The 17168-nt window shown below is 35.9% G+C and overlaps 1 protein-coding gene across 2 annotated transcripts in view; it reads right to left on the bottom strand.

Moving 5' to 3' along the window:
- Window positions 1-2870: 2870 nt before the first annotated feature.
- The window catches only part of LOC115414809 (atypical kinase COQ8A, mitochondrial-like), a 42558-nt gene continuing 28260 nt past the window's right edge, over window positions 2871-17168 (bottom strand). For both annotated transcript variants that reach the window (XM_030128150.1, XM_030128151.1), the window contains exons 9-17: window positions 12754-12839; window positions 12364-12504; window positions 10420-10501; window positions 10203-10296; window positions 8151-8292; window positions 7078-7185; window positions 6932-6997; window positions 6628-6714; window positions 2871-3952 (exon numbers count right to left, since the gene is read on the bottom strand). In XM_030128150.1, the coding sequence (XP_029984010.1) occupies window positions 3656-3952; window positions 6628-6714; window positions 6932-6997; window positions 7078-7185; window positions 8151-8292; window positions 10203-10296; window positions 10420-10501; window positions 12364-12504; window positions 12754-12839 (1103 nt within the window). In that variant the 3' untranslated portion in view covers window positions 2871-3655. The remainder of the gene's footprint in view (window positions 3953-6627; window positions 6715-6931; window positions 6998-7077; window positions 7186-8150; window positions 8293-10202; window positions 10297-10419; window positions 10502-12363; window positions 12505-12753; window positions 12840-17168) is intronic.

The raw sequence follows: 17168 nt of genomic DNA, 5'->3' as shown, positions 1-17168 counted from the left end.
TATTTTAGTTCCACATTCTTCAAAATTTTAACAATATTATGTTTGTGTAACATTGTGTGTAATGCACATGTACAAGTGATAAGTTGAGGCATAATATTGTTAAAATTTAGCTTATTTTTCTTAAGAAATTAATTTTTTTCCCTAGTTATTCACATCATTTTTTGTGAAAAGATAGTTTGTAAATGTAAATATTTTCAGAATTTAATGTTTTTTATTACACTAAAATGAAGAGAAAAACTTTGAGTTGTCATTATTTACAGGTTATTATGCTATCATTTTAATGGTTTGGCCCACTTGAGATCAAATTGGGCTGAATGTGGCCCCTGAACTAAAATGAGTTTGACACCCCTGCTTTAGGTGATTATGTCCTCTTTTAAATGTGATGAGATATTTTTACTAGAAATGAGAAAAATACACTTGGGAAGATTTTGATTTTTGCAGTGTGTAAAAATAGATGGTTTGGACTTCTTTTTTTTTTTTTTTTTTTTTTTTTTTTATAACAGTTTTCCTTGTTTTTTGTTTTTACAGTTTGCAGTGTTGTAGTGATTTTCCTTTTTTTTTTTTTTCACTGTGTTTTTACCAAGTTTTGACCCTGTAACTGCTTTCTGGGGTTCAGCCAGGTGCCAAAAAGCAGCTGGACTCATTTAAAAAAAAAAAAAAAAAAAAAAAGAGCTGCCCCACCAAGGAAACCTACCGGGTCAAAATTCAAATACTTGTTGTTCAGTGTGTTCCAGTTCACAGTTCATGTTCAACATCCTAAATCTCTTATTGATGTGCATTCTGAGTCTTTCATTTAGTAAAAACCTGTCAATCTTCAATTCCTCTGTCTTTTTCTGTTATTCCACCTTGTTTTGACTCTAAAACAGTCAACAGTAAAGCAAAATGACTGAATAAAAGGAAGCCTATTTCACTGAAATAATGTCTCAGGGGTTAAAGGTTAAACAGCATTATTTGAGACTCAAATCTAATTTTCCACTGAGTCCAGTCTGTGTTTTTTTCTCTATTATACAATCATGATAATGTCAAATTAATGATTTCAGGGATTGTCAAATTCTGAACCAATGCTAATAGAATATTATATTTAATTGCTTATTTTCTTATTTATTCCTTCCTTTGTCTCATGGAACAAATATATCTTATTATAAAAAAAATGATCTGAATTATTTTAATGTCTCTTAACCCTTGGTCACACTGTTTCAATGAGGATAATTTCTGTTATTCCACCCTGTTTTGACCCTAAAACACACAGTAAAAGAAAACCACTAAAGAAAAGAAACACAAGCACATACTCACAGCAGCTTTTAAGACACTGAAACAGACGCAAATTCACAGCAGCACATTTACCTGGAATAACATCTCAGTGGTTAAAGGGTAAAACATGTACTTTTCCATGTGATAATAACAAACAGTGCATTTGCTTAGAAAATCAATCATCTCTTTATTGATATAAAATATAAAGGAGACATTTCTAGCTAAAAAATATCGCACTAGAAACTACAGGCACCTTTCTTTTTTATTATTTTTTTTTCCAAATTCACACCAGAGAACATCAGAACTGTATTCACACAGCAGAATAGAGAAAACTTTCACAGTCACACACCAGCCAGGTGACAGAGGATTTCACACCAAAGAAGGCGTGCAGAGATTACCGACTCGCGGATGCAAGGTGAGCCCGTGAGCGCGATATGAGGATGAGCCTCTTCCATCTCGGCAGTTCATTAACATTCATGACTAAGCACCGGGGGCCCACTGCTCCATGTGGGATGTGATCGCTTTTGCTGTCAGGCCTCATCTTCTTGTTCTTCTTTTCAGGGAGTAAATCCATCCAGTTGGAGCCATTGTAAAACAGTTGAAAAATATACCACTGAGAATGCTTTTTTTGACTGAGAAACACTGATCATGTTTGTTTTGTCTAGTTCATTGGTACAGCAAATGAATAGTGATTAAAAACAAAAGAAAACCGTAAGAGAACAGCCCATGGAGGTACGTAGATTAAAAAAAAAAAAAATACTTAGACCTGAGGTTCATTAACCCATAAAGACCCAGAGTTACTTTTGTGTCAGCTCCCAAATGGATTTTTCTCCATATTTAACATTTCTTAAGTGATTTATCACCATTTATTGTAATATTATCTTTCTTTGAAATTTTTTCAGTGAAAATCAGGTATTTTCCTACATTTAATTTACTAATCATGTAGATGTTCATTAAAGATCAGATTAAAGTTGAATGTTACACTGCAAAAATCAAAATCTTACCACGTATATTTTTCTCATTTCTAGTAACTAACCTAAAGAGAAACTTTTCAGTGAGATATAAGAATTTATTTTTTGACAATAGATCTTGAAAATCTTATTTCAAGAAATCTTACCAAGATACTTTTCACTTGTTCCACTGCCAGATTTTTTTGCTAAATTCAAGATTTTTTTTTTTTTGCTTAATTCAAGATTTTTTTTTTTTTTTTGCTTAATTCGAGCAAAAAAAAATCTGTCAATGGAACAAACGAAAATTATCTTGAGAAGATTTTAATTTTTGCAGTATGTCAAAAACAGAAAAAAACTGAAGAAAGGGTGACTTTTCTGGCAAAATCTATCATTAACTAAACATAAAACAAGTGGTTCCATTCACTGTCATTGATTCAACTCCATGGGTTTTACTGGTGAATCAATGTTGTAGAAGATGACAGTGTTTCCACGGTAACTATAAGCCTCTGAAACGTCCAAATGGGTCATATCTGATGACAATGAAAAGATAAGAACCTGCATTTTGCACCAATTATTTACATGTATGGATAGGATTAGTGGATCAACAGTTATTAAACAGTTTAGATCAGCAGATGCTTTTGGTCACCAGTACCTGTTTGGGTCTTTATAGGTTAAGACTGAAACACTCGTATGCCACAAAATGAAGCTGATAACCTATAAAATACCAAGTAAATCTGAAGTGAAGCAGCAGAGTATGAACAAATGGCTACACGATACAGAAGATAAACTACGCAGACACTAAAGTAACATGAATTTGATCACCTGGCATCTTTTACACATGAATACTGCACCTTAATTACAATATGCTCATGGGTTTAAGAGGATGATTGGATGAAGCAACAGAAGCACATCATTGCTGTTACCCTCTCATGCTGGTCCTGTCTAACACTGACTGATACAGCCTATCTACTGTATTAACCTCCGTATTTAGAGAGTTCCAACTTTTACATATTCCCACCCTTGACACGTCTGGCAGATGCCTGACTGGAAATATTATACAAATCTTTAACAACACACAGCAATACAAAGAAAATAGAAGAATCATCTTAAAATCAGAGATGAGATCATATTGGTTTTACATTCATTTTACATCTGAACAAGGCTGTCGGTCTGTCGTCTCGGAGCCGTATAAAAGTACCAGACTGTACTTAAAGCACTGTTAATGCCATGTTTCTGCTCCCTTCTTCACACTTTTCGGCTGCAAATATTTCTTAGTGTCTTTAAAGATTTCATTGTGGAGGGAAAGATACGTTTGCGCTCGGTGATCAGTTAACAACAGGGAACACGGCGACCAACCGAACTGATGATCCGATCGTTTCTCTCTGATCTCATCACCGACGGGCACTTTGCTTTTGGCCCCAAGTCCTGTCCGTCACGTCTCGTCACACGTGGGCTTAGGCTGAAGGAGAGGGCCTGGTTCGGCCTTCCCAGTACTTCTCGTATGCAGTCTGGAACATCCCCTTACACTGTAGCTTGGCGTTCAGCCTGGAGCAGATGAGAAAGGAACCGCCCATTTTACGGTGGAGCGAGTAGGTCTCCTCTGGAGGCGGGGTCAACCGGTGTTTGAGCATCACCGGGATCAGGTTGTGAATACGTTCTGTGGTGGACTGAGAGCCGAAGTCGAAGGTCTCCGTGGATGCGAAGGCCTCGCCGAGGATCATCACAGCATCCACGTGGGCGTTCACCATAGCCTGAACAGAGAGAGGGGAGAGAAAAACACACTTAGTCATAACTAACAACCAACATGTCCACTAACATGAGTCACACCACAAACAATGAAGGGAGATTTTATGTGCAGAATTTCACTTGAGAAGTGATTGTTACATTTGTTTTTTTTTTTACACAAAATCTGCACTTTAATGTGTGACTGCTAGTTTTCTGTCACTACTCTACAACATCGTCTATGGTTTTATTAACCATTTAACCCCTGATGTGTCTGTGGTGCTCATTCTAAATATATGATTTATTTGAAATATTCATAAAAATTCAACTGTTTGATCTGTAAACACGCAGCAAGCAGTAAATCTCAAAAACCACAATTAATTTCGGTTAATGAACTAATGCCCCAGTTTCTTTATCTTTAAACCACCTTGGTACCAAAAATCTCCAGTTATCTTTGGACAAAAAGCTGCATGTTCTAGAGTTTTTTGGACCAACGGTGGCTCTGGACCAGTCCACTTAGGATGCTTACCAGATGGGGGTTGCGTTTTTCAAATTAACTCACCAGTTATGTTTCGGATGGAAGGACCAAACCAGGAGAAATGAAGAATTCACCAAAAAGAAGGGTTGAGGTTTTAAAAAGTTATAACAAAAGCTTGATTTATTGCTTGCTGCATGTTTACATGGCGCTCACCCAGGGACGCCATGTAAACACACCAGTAACAGTAAATCACAAAAACCACAATTTATTTCGGTTAATGGATTACTGCTACATCGAGCAACTATTTTTGCTTTGCCCTGACTTAAACTGCATGTTCTTGCGAAATACACGGCCTGGTGTTTCTCTACCTTACTCCAAATAGTCCGGATAATTTGAGATGGACTCCATTTTTCGGAGTATTTGGAGTAAGGTAGAGAAACACCGGGCCATGTATTTCGCAAGAGCATGCAGTTTAAGTCAGGGCAAAGCGAAAATAGTTGCTCGGTGTATAAAGATTTTTCTGACGCAGTAATCCATTAACCGAAATAAATTGTGGTTTTTGTGATTTACTGTTACTGGTGTGTTTACAGATCAATAAGAAAAAAATTCAGAATGTGCTGATAGAATAGACATTACCCTTTCCATAGACATCTGAGCATGCTCAGTGCACCCCAAAAACACAGTGAGTGAGACCGACTCGCTATAAAAATAGACGGTTTGGGCTATTTTTTTTTTTTTTTTTGCACCCTTTTCTATGTCGTTTTTTGTTTTTACTGTTGTTTATAGTGTTGTCATGACTTTTCTTTCTTTTTTTTTTTTACTGTGTTTTTACTGAGTGTAACTGCTTTTTGGAGTTCAACCAGGTCTCAAAAAGGAGCTGGAGTGATTTAGAAAAAAAGAGCGCTTAAACTAAAACTACTGAGCCAAAATCTGAATTGTTGTTGTTCAGTGTGTTCCAGTTCACAGTTCATGTTCAACATCCTAAATCTCTTATTGATGTACATTCTGAGTGCCTAATTTAGTAAAAACCTGTAACACTTCAATTCCTCTCTGTCTTTTTCTGTTATTCCACCTTGTTTTGATCCCAAAACACACAGTAAAGCAAAGCCACTGAATAAAAGGAAGCCTGTTTCATTGAAATAATGTCTCAGGGGTTAAAGGTTAAACCGCTTTATTTGAGACTCAAATCTGATTTTCCACTGAGTCCAGTCTGTGGTTATTTCTCTATAATACAGTCGTGATGATGTTGAATGAATGATTTCAAGGATTGTGAAATTCTGAGGCAATGCTAATAAAATGTTATTTTTATTTGGTTATTTGGTTATTCATTCCTTCCTTTGTCTCAAGGAACAAATACATCTTATTATAAAAAAAATGATCTGAATTATTTTAATGTGTCTTAACTCTTGGTCACACTGTGTTTCAATGAGGATCATTTCAGTCATACTGTATAAATTAAGAAAAAACAACAGGTTTACATCCAACACTGACATTGGTAAAATCATCTTCTTTGGCAAAATGTGATGTCCATTTTTAAGGCTCACACTTTTACATGATTTCTTAAGTAAGTAGCTGTGAAATATGCAGGATAATATACAACAAAATCATAAAAATTGTAAAATAACCCCTTTCAGGACAAAGCAGGATCTTGTACATTACCCTTTATATGGTTACTCCTTCTGTATTAAACCCTCAAAAACCTAAACAACCGTTGGCAACTACAAAGCATCTACTGATCTAAGATGTTTAATAACTTATGAACCACTAATCCTATCAATACATGTAAATAATTCAGGTAAAATACAGTTTCTCAGCTTTTCATCATCATCAGATATGACCCATTTAGATACTCAGAAGCTCTGTAGTGAACATGGAAACATCATTATCTTCTGGTTCGCCAGTAAGACCCATTTACTTTGAAAAATGACAGTGGTTGTAGAGGCTTGTTTTATGTTCAGTTAATGGTATATTTTGCTTAAAATGTCAGTTTTTCTTCAATTGTCTCTGTTTTGATATAATAACATTTGATTTAACTCTAAATGTTTAAGATCAACAACTTAAATATATGAAAATGCATGATTTTGATTGAAAAATGTCTAAAATCTCATAAGAAAAGCAAAATGTAGAGGAAAAATTCATTTAGAATTCGCCACAAAAATATTTCAAGGTCTTTGAGGGTCAAAGTTCTCCTGGTGTGGATAATAAATATACATTGCTGTCACTTACCTTGGACTCATAACCTGTCAGAAACTTCATCTCTATAGATTTCTTCAGAACTCCCTCTCTGTCACCTTCAGCAGCTGAACGGATTACCTACAACAACAAACAGAACATAAATGAACCACTTGCGCTGCCTTTTTCTCTTTTTCTGGGACATTTCTTTTCATTTTTTATTCAGAATCAGGTTTATCAGTCTAAGCTTGTTGCTTATTTTCACACATTTTGAAATGATTTATATGAAAGTAAGTTTTCACACCTTTGACAATACAGGAGATAATTAAAAAAAAAAAAAAAAAAAAAAAAGTCTTACCTCTATGTAGACGTCTGTGAAACTCTGATCAAACCCTCTTGTGGCTCCAAAGTCCAACAGTGCCACCTAGAGAGACACGGTACTCATTACTCCTAAATCTTACCAGCAATGCCTTAACATTATTGGCTGTAATAGTGGAGACTTACCCTGTGTGTTTGTGGGTCATAAAAAAAGTTGGACCAGTTTGGATCGGTCTGCATGTACCTGAACTCAAACAGCTCTCTGAGGCACAGCGTCAGGATATTCAGACAGATCTGAACAAAACACACAGAGATTCAGTTTATATTTGCTTATTTAGATCAGTGTTTCCCAACCTTTTTGAGCCATGGCATATGTTTTACATTAGAAAAATCACAATCAAAGAAAAATGTCAAAAAAAAGTATATTTATTGAAATATAATGCAAATCTAGTCTCAATTTACTTCCTCAGTGTGAAACCTGGGCCTGTGTAGTTGGACACAAAGCTGATATTCTTGCAGTAATTGAAGAAACACACACAAATCTTCCTCAACAGCTCTGAGTCTCTCTATTTTTTCACGAGGGGGGGCACATTGTCGCAGGGTGTTTGGAACAGGAGAGCTGAGAGGGGTGCGTCAGCGACCCCTTGGACAGACCCCAGGATTGAGGTCCGTTGTATAATAGTATGGGAGCTATATCTCCCCGCCCCAACCCAATACCCGGGGTTCACAGGTAACTCGCTCATCTGCACATCACTAGTGGGGGGGGCTTTATCAACAGAACGTACTGCATCGGGGGCCAATTCACTTTCACTTTTATTTTGCAAAGGGAAACAGGAGACTGTTGTAGCTGAGTGGAGCATTGGTGCGTGCAGTCATATGTATCTATATCACATTGCTGGTTTACAGAACCAGTCAGGTGAAACTGGATAATTTTCCACATCACACCTGATGATTTCTCACGGCACACTTATGAGCCACGGCACACTGTTTGGGAAACACTGGTATAGATCATATACTGCATGTATGTTTTTGTGGCATCATCAGTCTTAGGTAGAAAACTAGAGAAGTGAAGGGAGGTGCAGTTCCCTTTTTTGGCCACTAGAAGGCGTTTCTTCTATCCATTTATTGATCCAACAGAGGCTGTTTCTGTTTCTGTCCCACACACAAGCCTCTCTGCTGACATGAACTAGATAAATGCACCCATTAGTCAGCTAACTGTCCATCGACCCGCTCCGTTGGTCTGGGTTTGTCAAATGTACCTCATTCTTTAGTTCCTGTGTGAGGCTCTCTGCCTGGTCCAGGGGGAAACCGGGGACCAGCTCTGTGGTCAGGACGTGGGTGCTGCTCAGCTCCTCTATCACCTCTGGTACGTAGAAGAATGGGTGGTCCTTCAACAGCTCCCTGCATCACACAGGAAATACTGTACATTTAACGCGGAAAAGTTCAACACACATTCTATTTGTTCTACTCAAGATGGAGAGAACACTAGAGCCTGTTACCTGTATTTAGCATATTTTATACTATTTATTTAATTATTTCATAAGATAAAAGACATAAAAAAAGAAAATCTGCCTTAACATGTTGGCAAATTGACCACATTATGAATGAAAAGGAACAAAAAATAGAACAATTATATATTTTCTGCCTCATTTCAACAAAATACAGTCGTGGAAAAAATTATTAGACCACCCTTGTTTTCTTCAGTTTCTTGTTCATTTTAATGCCTGGTACAACTAAAGGTACATTTGTTTGGACAAATATAATAATAACAACAAAAATAGCTCATAATAGTTTATTTCAGAGCTGATATCAAGCCATTTTCCATGTTTTCTTGATAATAACCAAAATCACTTCAGTTCTTACATCAATAGCTATGGCATTGTACTGACAAAAACAGTGCTTTTAGACATTCCATGTTTTCTCTTCTGTCTGTTTTGGTCACACAATACACACAGGAGCTAGTACTTGATTGCATAACCATTGTTTTTGATGACTTTTGATGATCTAGTATTTTTTCTGCGACTGTACATGTGCGTTCAATCAGAATTGTGAAATCGACCTATCAATACATCATTTGCCATCACCGACTGCTGTAATTCATTATTTACAAAAAAAGGAAAACAAAAATGAAATAAAACAATTTATTCTTTAATTTCTCATTTTGTTTTTTAACCTTAACCTAAAGCTAAGCACTTTAGAAAGAAAAAACAGAGCACAAAAGCTTAAAAGGAGCATAAAACAAGGCAATAATAAACAAAGCAGCACCACTAATACCAAGACTCTTTTTGGAACACCATAATTATGTGCATCAGTTACATATACAGTATGTAAGCTTAAGTTAAGTTAAATCCATGACTCAATTAAGAGAAATGATCTATATGATGAGACGATGATGGCCATTTTGGTTCTTTTTTGTGAAGACAAGAAGAGCGTGTGAGTCACTACTAAACGACAAAGCTGTTAATTATAACCTCCAGAAGAAAATACAATCTGATCCACCAAGTTCCAGAAAATAGAACCACATTACGAGGTCCTGTAATTATTTCTAAAGCACTAGATCACAAGTGTCAAACATACGACCCGGGGTCCAAATCCGGCCCGCCAAAGGATCCAATCCGGCCCGTAGGATGGATTTGTGAAATACAAAAATGACACTGAAGATATTAACAATCGAGGATGTCAAAATCATTTTAATTCAGATTCCACATACAGACCAAATAGATATCAAGTAGGTCAGACCAGTAAAATACTATCATATTAAACCTATAAATAATGAAAACAGCAAATTTTCTCTGTGTTTTAGTGTAAAAAAGTAAAATTACATGAAAATGTTTATATTAAAAAACAGTTATTTTTCAAAAAAAATGTGAATAACCTTAAATGTCTTAAAGATAAGTAAATGCAATTGTACCAATATTCTGCCTGTTGTTAAATGTTTTGTGTATTTGTAATTGTAATGTAAGTTGTAACGCACACGTGTAAATGAAAAACTGATAATCTGAGGCAGAATATTGTTAAAGTTGCACTTGTTTTTCTTTTTCATTTTCAGTTGTTCATGTTATTCAGATTTTTGTAGATGTTAACATTATCAGGATTTAATTTTATTTTTTCCACTGTTGTTATTTTACAGGTCCGGCCCACTTGAGATCATATTGGGCTGAATGTGGGCCTTGAACTAAAATGAGTTTGACACCCCTGCACTAGATAAAGCCTGTGTGGATGAAACTGCCATGTTTTCTCATGTTTTCTCTAACAGTGAGACCTTGGAAGAGTATGAGTAGTGCATGTACAGTCTGTGACATAATACTCACCTGAATTTCTTTGCACACTGAGCTTCTCTGATATAATCACATTCAAGAGCTAACTCTCTCCTCATCACATCTATCAGATGTTCTGGAAACAGACCTAAACACAGCACAAACAACAGGAGGAGAGGATGTGAAGTGGGCCTTGACACGCTAACAAAAGGCCGGGTGCACTTAAGCTCTGAGGAGCATTATGTTCACATGTTCGTTTCATTGTTGGTACCTTCAGGCAGGGCATTGCTCATGTTCAGCACCGTCATCAGGTTGTTGACATCACTGTTGATGCTCTGGGCCACACCGGGGTACTGGCAACGAGCAGACACACAACAGGGAACACACAAATTCAACTTTTATTTAGAATTTATTTATGTTATGAATACTTGTAAAAAGATATCTCTACTTTTTTTTAGAATGTATTTTCAGGTGCAAGGGGTCTCTCAGTCAAACAATAATAATATGTATTCCTATAGCAGCAAGGATTCATGGGAGTTGTTGTTTTTAGCAACATTTAGCAGAAGAAGAATCTTTTTGTCAGTAAATATTGTACATGTGGACATGCAACACACTGAAACTGACCCTCTGCCTTTAACGCACCACACACTGCAGACTAGGAAATGGGGGGTAAGTGCCTTACTCAAGGGCACATCAGCCGACAATTTCTCTGCCAATCTGGGGAATTCTTCTAATCCACGACTGTTAACCCCTATAAGACTGCCATTATAACAGGCCACCTGGGTGTCTTCATGTTTTCTTTGCAATAAAAGTGTCAGAAAATGTCTTTTTTGCTAATTATTTTGCGCCTTCATTTTCAGGAAGAACTTAATTTTCAATATCTGATCATTAATTCTAATTATTATAAATAATAAATGCTTAAAACTGTGTTTTAGTAAAAAAGAAAAAAAAAGACTTGAAGTTTTTGGCATATTCATTATCAGAAACAACTGTAAATGTCTGTAATGAAACTTTTTGAGATTACAGAAATAAACTTTCAACTATTTTACATCTGCTCAAACATGCTTTTTGGTCTTGAACATTCAGTATCCATATTATAGCTTCATATTTTTGTTATTTCCAGGTGTTTTTTAGTCTGCGCTAAAGTCTCTGAAACAGTTCCTTTCTACTTGTAATAGAGTTCCACATTGCTGCCATAAAGTGTTACATAGTGTTGGAAAGCTTAGGATCTCACCTTTCTAATGCCATTTGAATTTTGTAGTTAGCACAAACGGTTCAGGAGTTAGAGTAATTTGAATGCTGTGTAGTCCAAAATATAGCGCCGGAGAGACTGCTGTTGTTAAAGGTTAAACATTAACATGAGTAAATGGGATTTGATGTCAACAAGCAGCCAAATATAAAAGAAAATTACAGGTTTTACTGAATTTTAACATTGAAACATCTGACTATATTGCAACTATATCAACAAGTCTAGTCATTTTTTTTTGATATTTTAATATAAATGTTAACCCTGTAAAGCCTGAACCATTAAATCACTGACAGAAATTTCCAGTTCTTTGAAACTGGAGCCTTTATTGGTCCTTCTGAACAACAATTTTTTTTTTTCAAATATGAATTTCTATGTATGAGTTTCAATTTTGTATCATATTTGATACATCGGGTCTCAATGCTCAAATATTATTTTTGAACAAACAAATTGGTAATTCCTTTTCAAAATTGGCAAAGTTCTGCCTTTTTCCTCATTAATGACAGTCATGTAGTGCCACTGGAAAGGCCTCTGGTGAATAAATTCCTCCCCCTGGTGGAAAATCCATGTATTGCATGTATCTGATTGTATACATCAGGTTTTTCAAGAAAAAAAAAAAAATCACACTGATCATGTAGAGGGTTTCAAAACGCATGTATCACATATGATACGTTTGGCGTTATAGGGTTTAATATCTATGTAATTTGATCCACTTTGCCCTTTTGATAAAATATGTATCTGTGTTTAATGACAAATATCACTGTCGGTAAAGCCTCTGAATTAGAAACGACACAGTAGAGATCTTTAAATTGCACACTTTTGCACATATCACTGAGCTCAGATGTGTGTTCACGTGTTTGTGTGAAATGGAGACGACAACCCAAAGTGAGACGTCCTCTCCAGTTACTGTGTTTAAAGTAATAACAAGTGAAAGCAGAACGTACACACACACAGGTGAACTGGGCGTACCTGTATTTTCATGGCCACCTCCCTGCCGTCCTTCATCCTTGCGAGGTGAACCTGGCCGATGGACGCCGCTGCAAAGGGACGCTCCTCGAATGACTCCAGCTTGTCCCTCCAGTTCGGACCTAAGTCACTGTTCAGCGCTTTCTATAAACCCAGTCAAAGACATCACATTCAGATTATTATATTGTCTTTAACAGTTTTTACTCAGTGACACATTCACAGTTTTTTTTTTTTTTTTTTTTTTTTTTTTACAGATGGGAGCAGAAAATAGACCTTGATAATTAACACACTAACACACACTTGGCACATGTTACTTGTGACATCAGTTGTATTTATAAAGGTTGAACTAATAATGTAAAAAAGAGAAGAATAGAAGAAAAAGAGGACTTGTACCATCATCTGTTTGATTGGCATGAAGTCGGCGCTCTGTCTCACGCGGTCGAAGATCTTGGCAAGTTGGGGGTTGATAAAGGCATCATCTGAAACACAGACATATATATTTTAGATCTGTCATATAAAACTCACAGAATCCAATACCTGATTAACCCTAAATGTCTAGAACCGTTTTTATAGTGACGTTCAAATCAATTTTTCTGAATATCTGAGTAATGTATCACAATTTATTCATTTATCCTCTGCATTTTTCCAGGAAAAGTAACTGTTTTTCGATATTTATTTCACTGACAATGCAGATGTTCAAAAAGGCTCAGGTCAAATACAAAGGTTATCATATCAAAACCGAGAAAACTGAGGAAAATGTGAGTTCATCAGCGACCTATATACAGTATATATGTAAGTTTACAATATTTACAACCAAACTCCATGGGTTTTATGGATGAATTGATGTTGCAGATGATGACAGTGTTTCCATGTTCACTACGGAGCCTCTGAACTAGGGCTGCACGATATTGGAAAAAATTGACATTGCGATATATATTGCAATATGAAAAAATACTCAGAAAAATATAATATCTGTGTGGTGCCGTCAGTATCATCAGTAGTATCAGTCAGTATCATCCTTCTTGGATTTGAAATAATGCCAGATAACTGACATTGCTTTTTGTTTTGGCACCAAGTTCATTGCTCATTTTTCAATGTTGTTACCAGCGACTCACTCCATGTGCAGGGGGCGTGGTCTGCTTCAGCAAAGTGATTAAGAATGATAGTGACTGGTGGATTGCTGTGCGCCATGTGTGTCAGGGCCTCAGGTTGAAATTAGATGAGAATACATAAAGTTCATTTGCCTCCTACATTGCAGGACCTGCGATGTGACTATTGCGCACACGTACATTGCGATGACGATGCTCAAATGGTATATTGTGCAGCTCTACTCTGAACGTCCAAATGGGTCATATCTGATGATCGTGAAAAGCTGAAAAACTGCATTTTACCTGAATTATTTAAGTGTATTCAGATTATTATATTATATTGGATTAGTGGTTTAAAAGTTATTAAACATTTTAGATCAGTGGATGTTTTCAGTCGCCGGTGGCTTTTATTAGAGAAGTTGACAACCTAGAATGTGTCAAACTGCAACATTTTGCTTTCAGTTTTACAAAATATTCATGATAATCATCTTTAATTTGCCTTAACCCTCTGGTATCCCATCCAGCAAGGCCCTTACTAAGCACCAAGTGTGTCTTTTTGGCACACTTTTGGAATAATGTCAAAAAAAATTTCATACAGTTTGTTTTTGATTCTTTTACACTTTTTTCTATTTCATCAAATTGAGCCGTAAATAAAAACACCAAATACTCAGTAATTGTCACATTTTTTAACTCTTTAAATGCTGTGTTTGTAATGTAAACAAACCATTTTTTTGGATGCAAAAAAACAAAAAAAATAATTTTTTTTCAATATACTACATAAAAAGTAGATCACATATTATTTGATTTTTTCATCCTGGCATATGTCAATGATTAACAGCAACATTGGTTAATTTGCATTATTATTTTTGGCGCTAGGTCAAATGTTCAAAAATACTAGCATCTGTCACCAAGTGTGCGTAAAATGCACAACTATAAATCAAACTATTAAATATTATATATTGATTTATTTTTCTGCTCTAATTTGATTTTATTTTTGTAAATCAAGGTCAGCCCTAATCATACATATCAAATGGAAGAAATAGTGCGTTTTAGGCACACATGGGAGACAGATGCTAGTCTTGTAATTTTCTTTTGTTTATAATGTGCAAATTTTAGTTGGTGGCCAGAATTTTAAAGATCATGCAAAAATGAACAACTTTTGAATACTAACCTTATTTAAATTGCAAAAAATAGTATGAAGTTTTTTAAAACAATGTGCAAAGTGTGCCTAAAAGGCGCACCCGGATACCAGAGGGTTAACTAGAGCATAAAACTAAAATCCAAGGATGTCCTGTGTGTTTCCTCTATCTTTAGGAGGAAGATGTTTGATTAAATCAGCCTTGAACAAAACATTTGCTGTGACATCCCTCCTACTTAGGGACTAAAAATAGATTTTGAGGCCTAAGTATGAGACCCCTCAAGGTTAACACTATTTTGGACCTGTGTTCGTCTAGTGGGTACAATGGCTGGACACACAATCACTCGGCCTATTTAGGAATGAACCATGACCGCATTCCTGCCGTGTCGAATAAATGTCAGCAGTGGGGGACCACGGCAATGATTTTTTCACCTCAAGAATTATTCCGGTCTAATCATGTAGCAGCGTTCGGTGTTTCTCAACATTTGCGGGGTTCGTTTTTTGCAGTTAGATCATTCAACAGCACTTTAGAGACCTCGATATAAGAATCAGCTCATCACTATTTGACAGAGAAGTGGTGCCAGTGTTGGAAATAACCACACAACAGGACAAAAGGTCAGTCCACTGAGCTGAAACCTGACCAGCAAACACTCACTGTTACAGAACAGTGAGTCTTCTTCTCTTACACTGCTTCTTTTTTTTTTTTTTTTGGTGTGAATAAAATGTTCGACACTTTGTTGAATGCCGAGCGTGAATATCAAAAGGACAAAGGTCATCAGCCAGGGCCAGGCAGCGGGGATAAGATACATAAACAAAAATAACAAAGTGTTTACTGCTGTAAGCCAACCTGCCGGAGCTGACTCTGTGCCAGGATGTTTACTGCCACCGGCCTCTTAAATCTATCTGCTGTTAATGTGCAGTATGTGCAGCAACATCATCATTAACATACACGGAAACTTATTCTGAGCTGCTAATGACCTGCAGACAACAGATTCCATGGTCAAATTTCTATGTATTTTTCTGTAATCCACTGGTTGCATTTGGGTCTTTGCCTGAAACTGGATTCATTTTGGTATCTGACACTTTGCCAGCTTTTTAGATCCAATAATAAAAGCGAAATTTAGACATATTTCCCCCCAGGATGTACCTAATGATGACCTCAGATGAATGCAAAAAAAATTATACTCTTGCTCTGAGCCATTCCAGAATTAATGTGTTTTTAATTAAATATTGGGGCCAAAAATAGGACCAAAATTGGGACAGGAAAAGCTACCTTGGTGTCGGTGGATTTTACCTCGAAAACATGGCTTGAAATGGTCTTATATACCGCTACAAATAAAGACACTGTGTTAAATTTGACGATTTTAGTGTTTTTTCTAATCCAGAAATGCAGGTCATTCCAGGTTTCGTATGTAACCTATTGTATCCACTTGCGTTACATGCAGAAGCTGCCCATTTAAACACAAATAAATCACACGTGACTTTAGAACAGCGGTCATTTTGTGAAACACTCTGCCTTGCATATTTACATGGATTCCCAAAATGTACCTGTAAGAAAATACAAAGATATTTGAAAAAATAGTAGCATGTGATTTTCATGTCCTTCTTACTGTGTTACATGCAGATTTTTGTATGCGCACATCAAATACAAATGTGTTATATCTAAAAAATAGTTTCTCTTTTATCTCAGTAAATATTTATTTTTAAAATAGACCCAAAGTGCTTCCAAACTTGCTTCATAACATTAGTCTAGATGTTTTTTGAATTTTCAGCCCCAATGTCCTGTTTTTAGGGACCAGTTTCATAGAAGCACCCATTTGAGTATGTCTTACTTATTTATATTTTCATTACATCACACTACATTTTGCTGGTGCACAACATGCATCTGGATTAAATTGCCCTTAGTCGACCTCAGATGTGTCCTAAATACAGACCCTTTTTTCACATGATTATGACTGAGATCAAAACGTGTCATTTTGGAGTTCTACTTTCTTTAAACAGTTCATATTTTGTTTTAGAGTGGGGTGATAAAATAATGACAAAAACAAACAATTTCATATTATATTCTGATAATTTTCCTTGGAGATCAGCACCTATTATTATCACAATATAAAGTCATATTTTAGTAATTGTGATAATTTAGGCTTATTCAACTTTATTTTGAAATAATGATTCGATATTTGTTATGATAATCATTAATATCAGCCAATAGGACAATTATATTCTGATAACATGTTTGGCCTAAATATCATCCATTTTCCTTCAAATCATATTTCTGGCTTTTTTAGTATTTTATGTACGTTCTAAATATTCTTATACATGTTTTTTAAATTTAAATGTCATTTTTATTTTAAGGATGTTGCCTCTGTTTAAAGCTGCAAGAGCCAAGATCAGGAATAAAATAAAATAAAATAAAAGTACCAGAAGTTGAAACTACAGACCCTCCCACTGCAGTACCCTCCAAATGAAATGTCTAAATATAATTTCACACGACCTGATACAGTTTCATGCCGTTTTGAAAAAAAATGAAGCTAGTTTTCCGAGCTTCCATCTTGAGACACTGAGTAGAACAGTTCAGTCAC

The sequence above is a fragment of the Sphaeramia orbicularis genome, chromosome 24, assembly GCF_902148855.1.
Source record: "Sphaeramia orbicularis chromosome 24, fSphaOr1.1, whole genome shotgun sequence".
NCBI lineage: Eukaryota > Metazoa > Chordata > Actinopteri > Kurtiformes > Apogonidae > Sphaeramia > Sphaeramia orbicularis.
The sequence above is the reverse complement of the archived record's forward strand: the minus strand, read 5'-3'. Positions and strand labels throughout refer to the sequence as shown.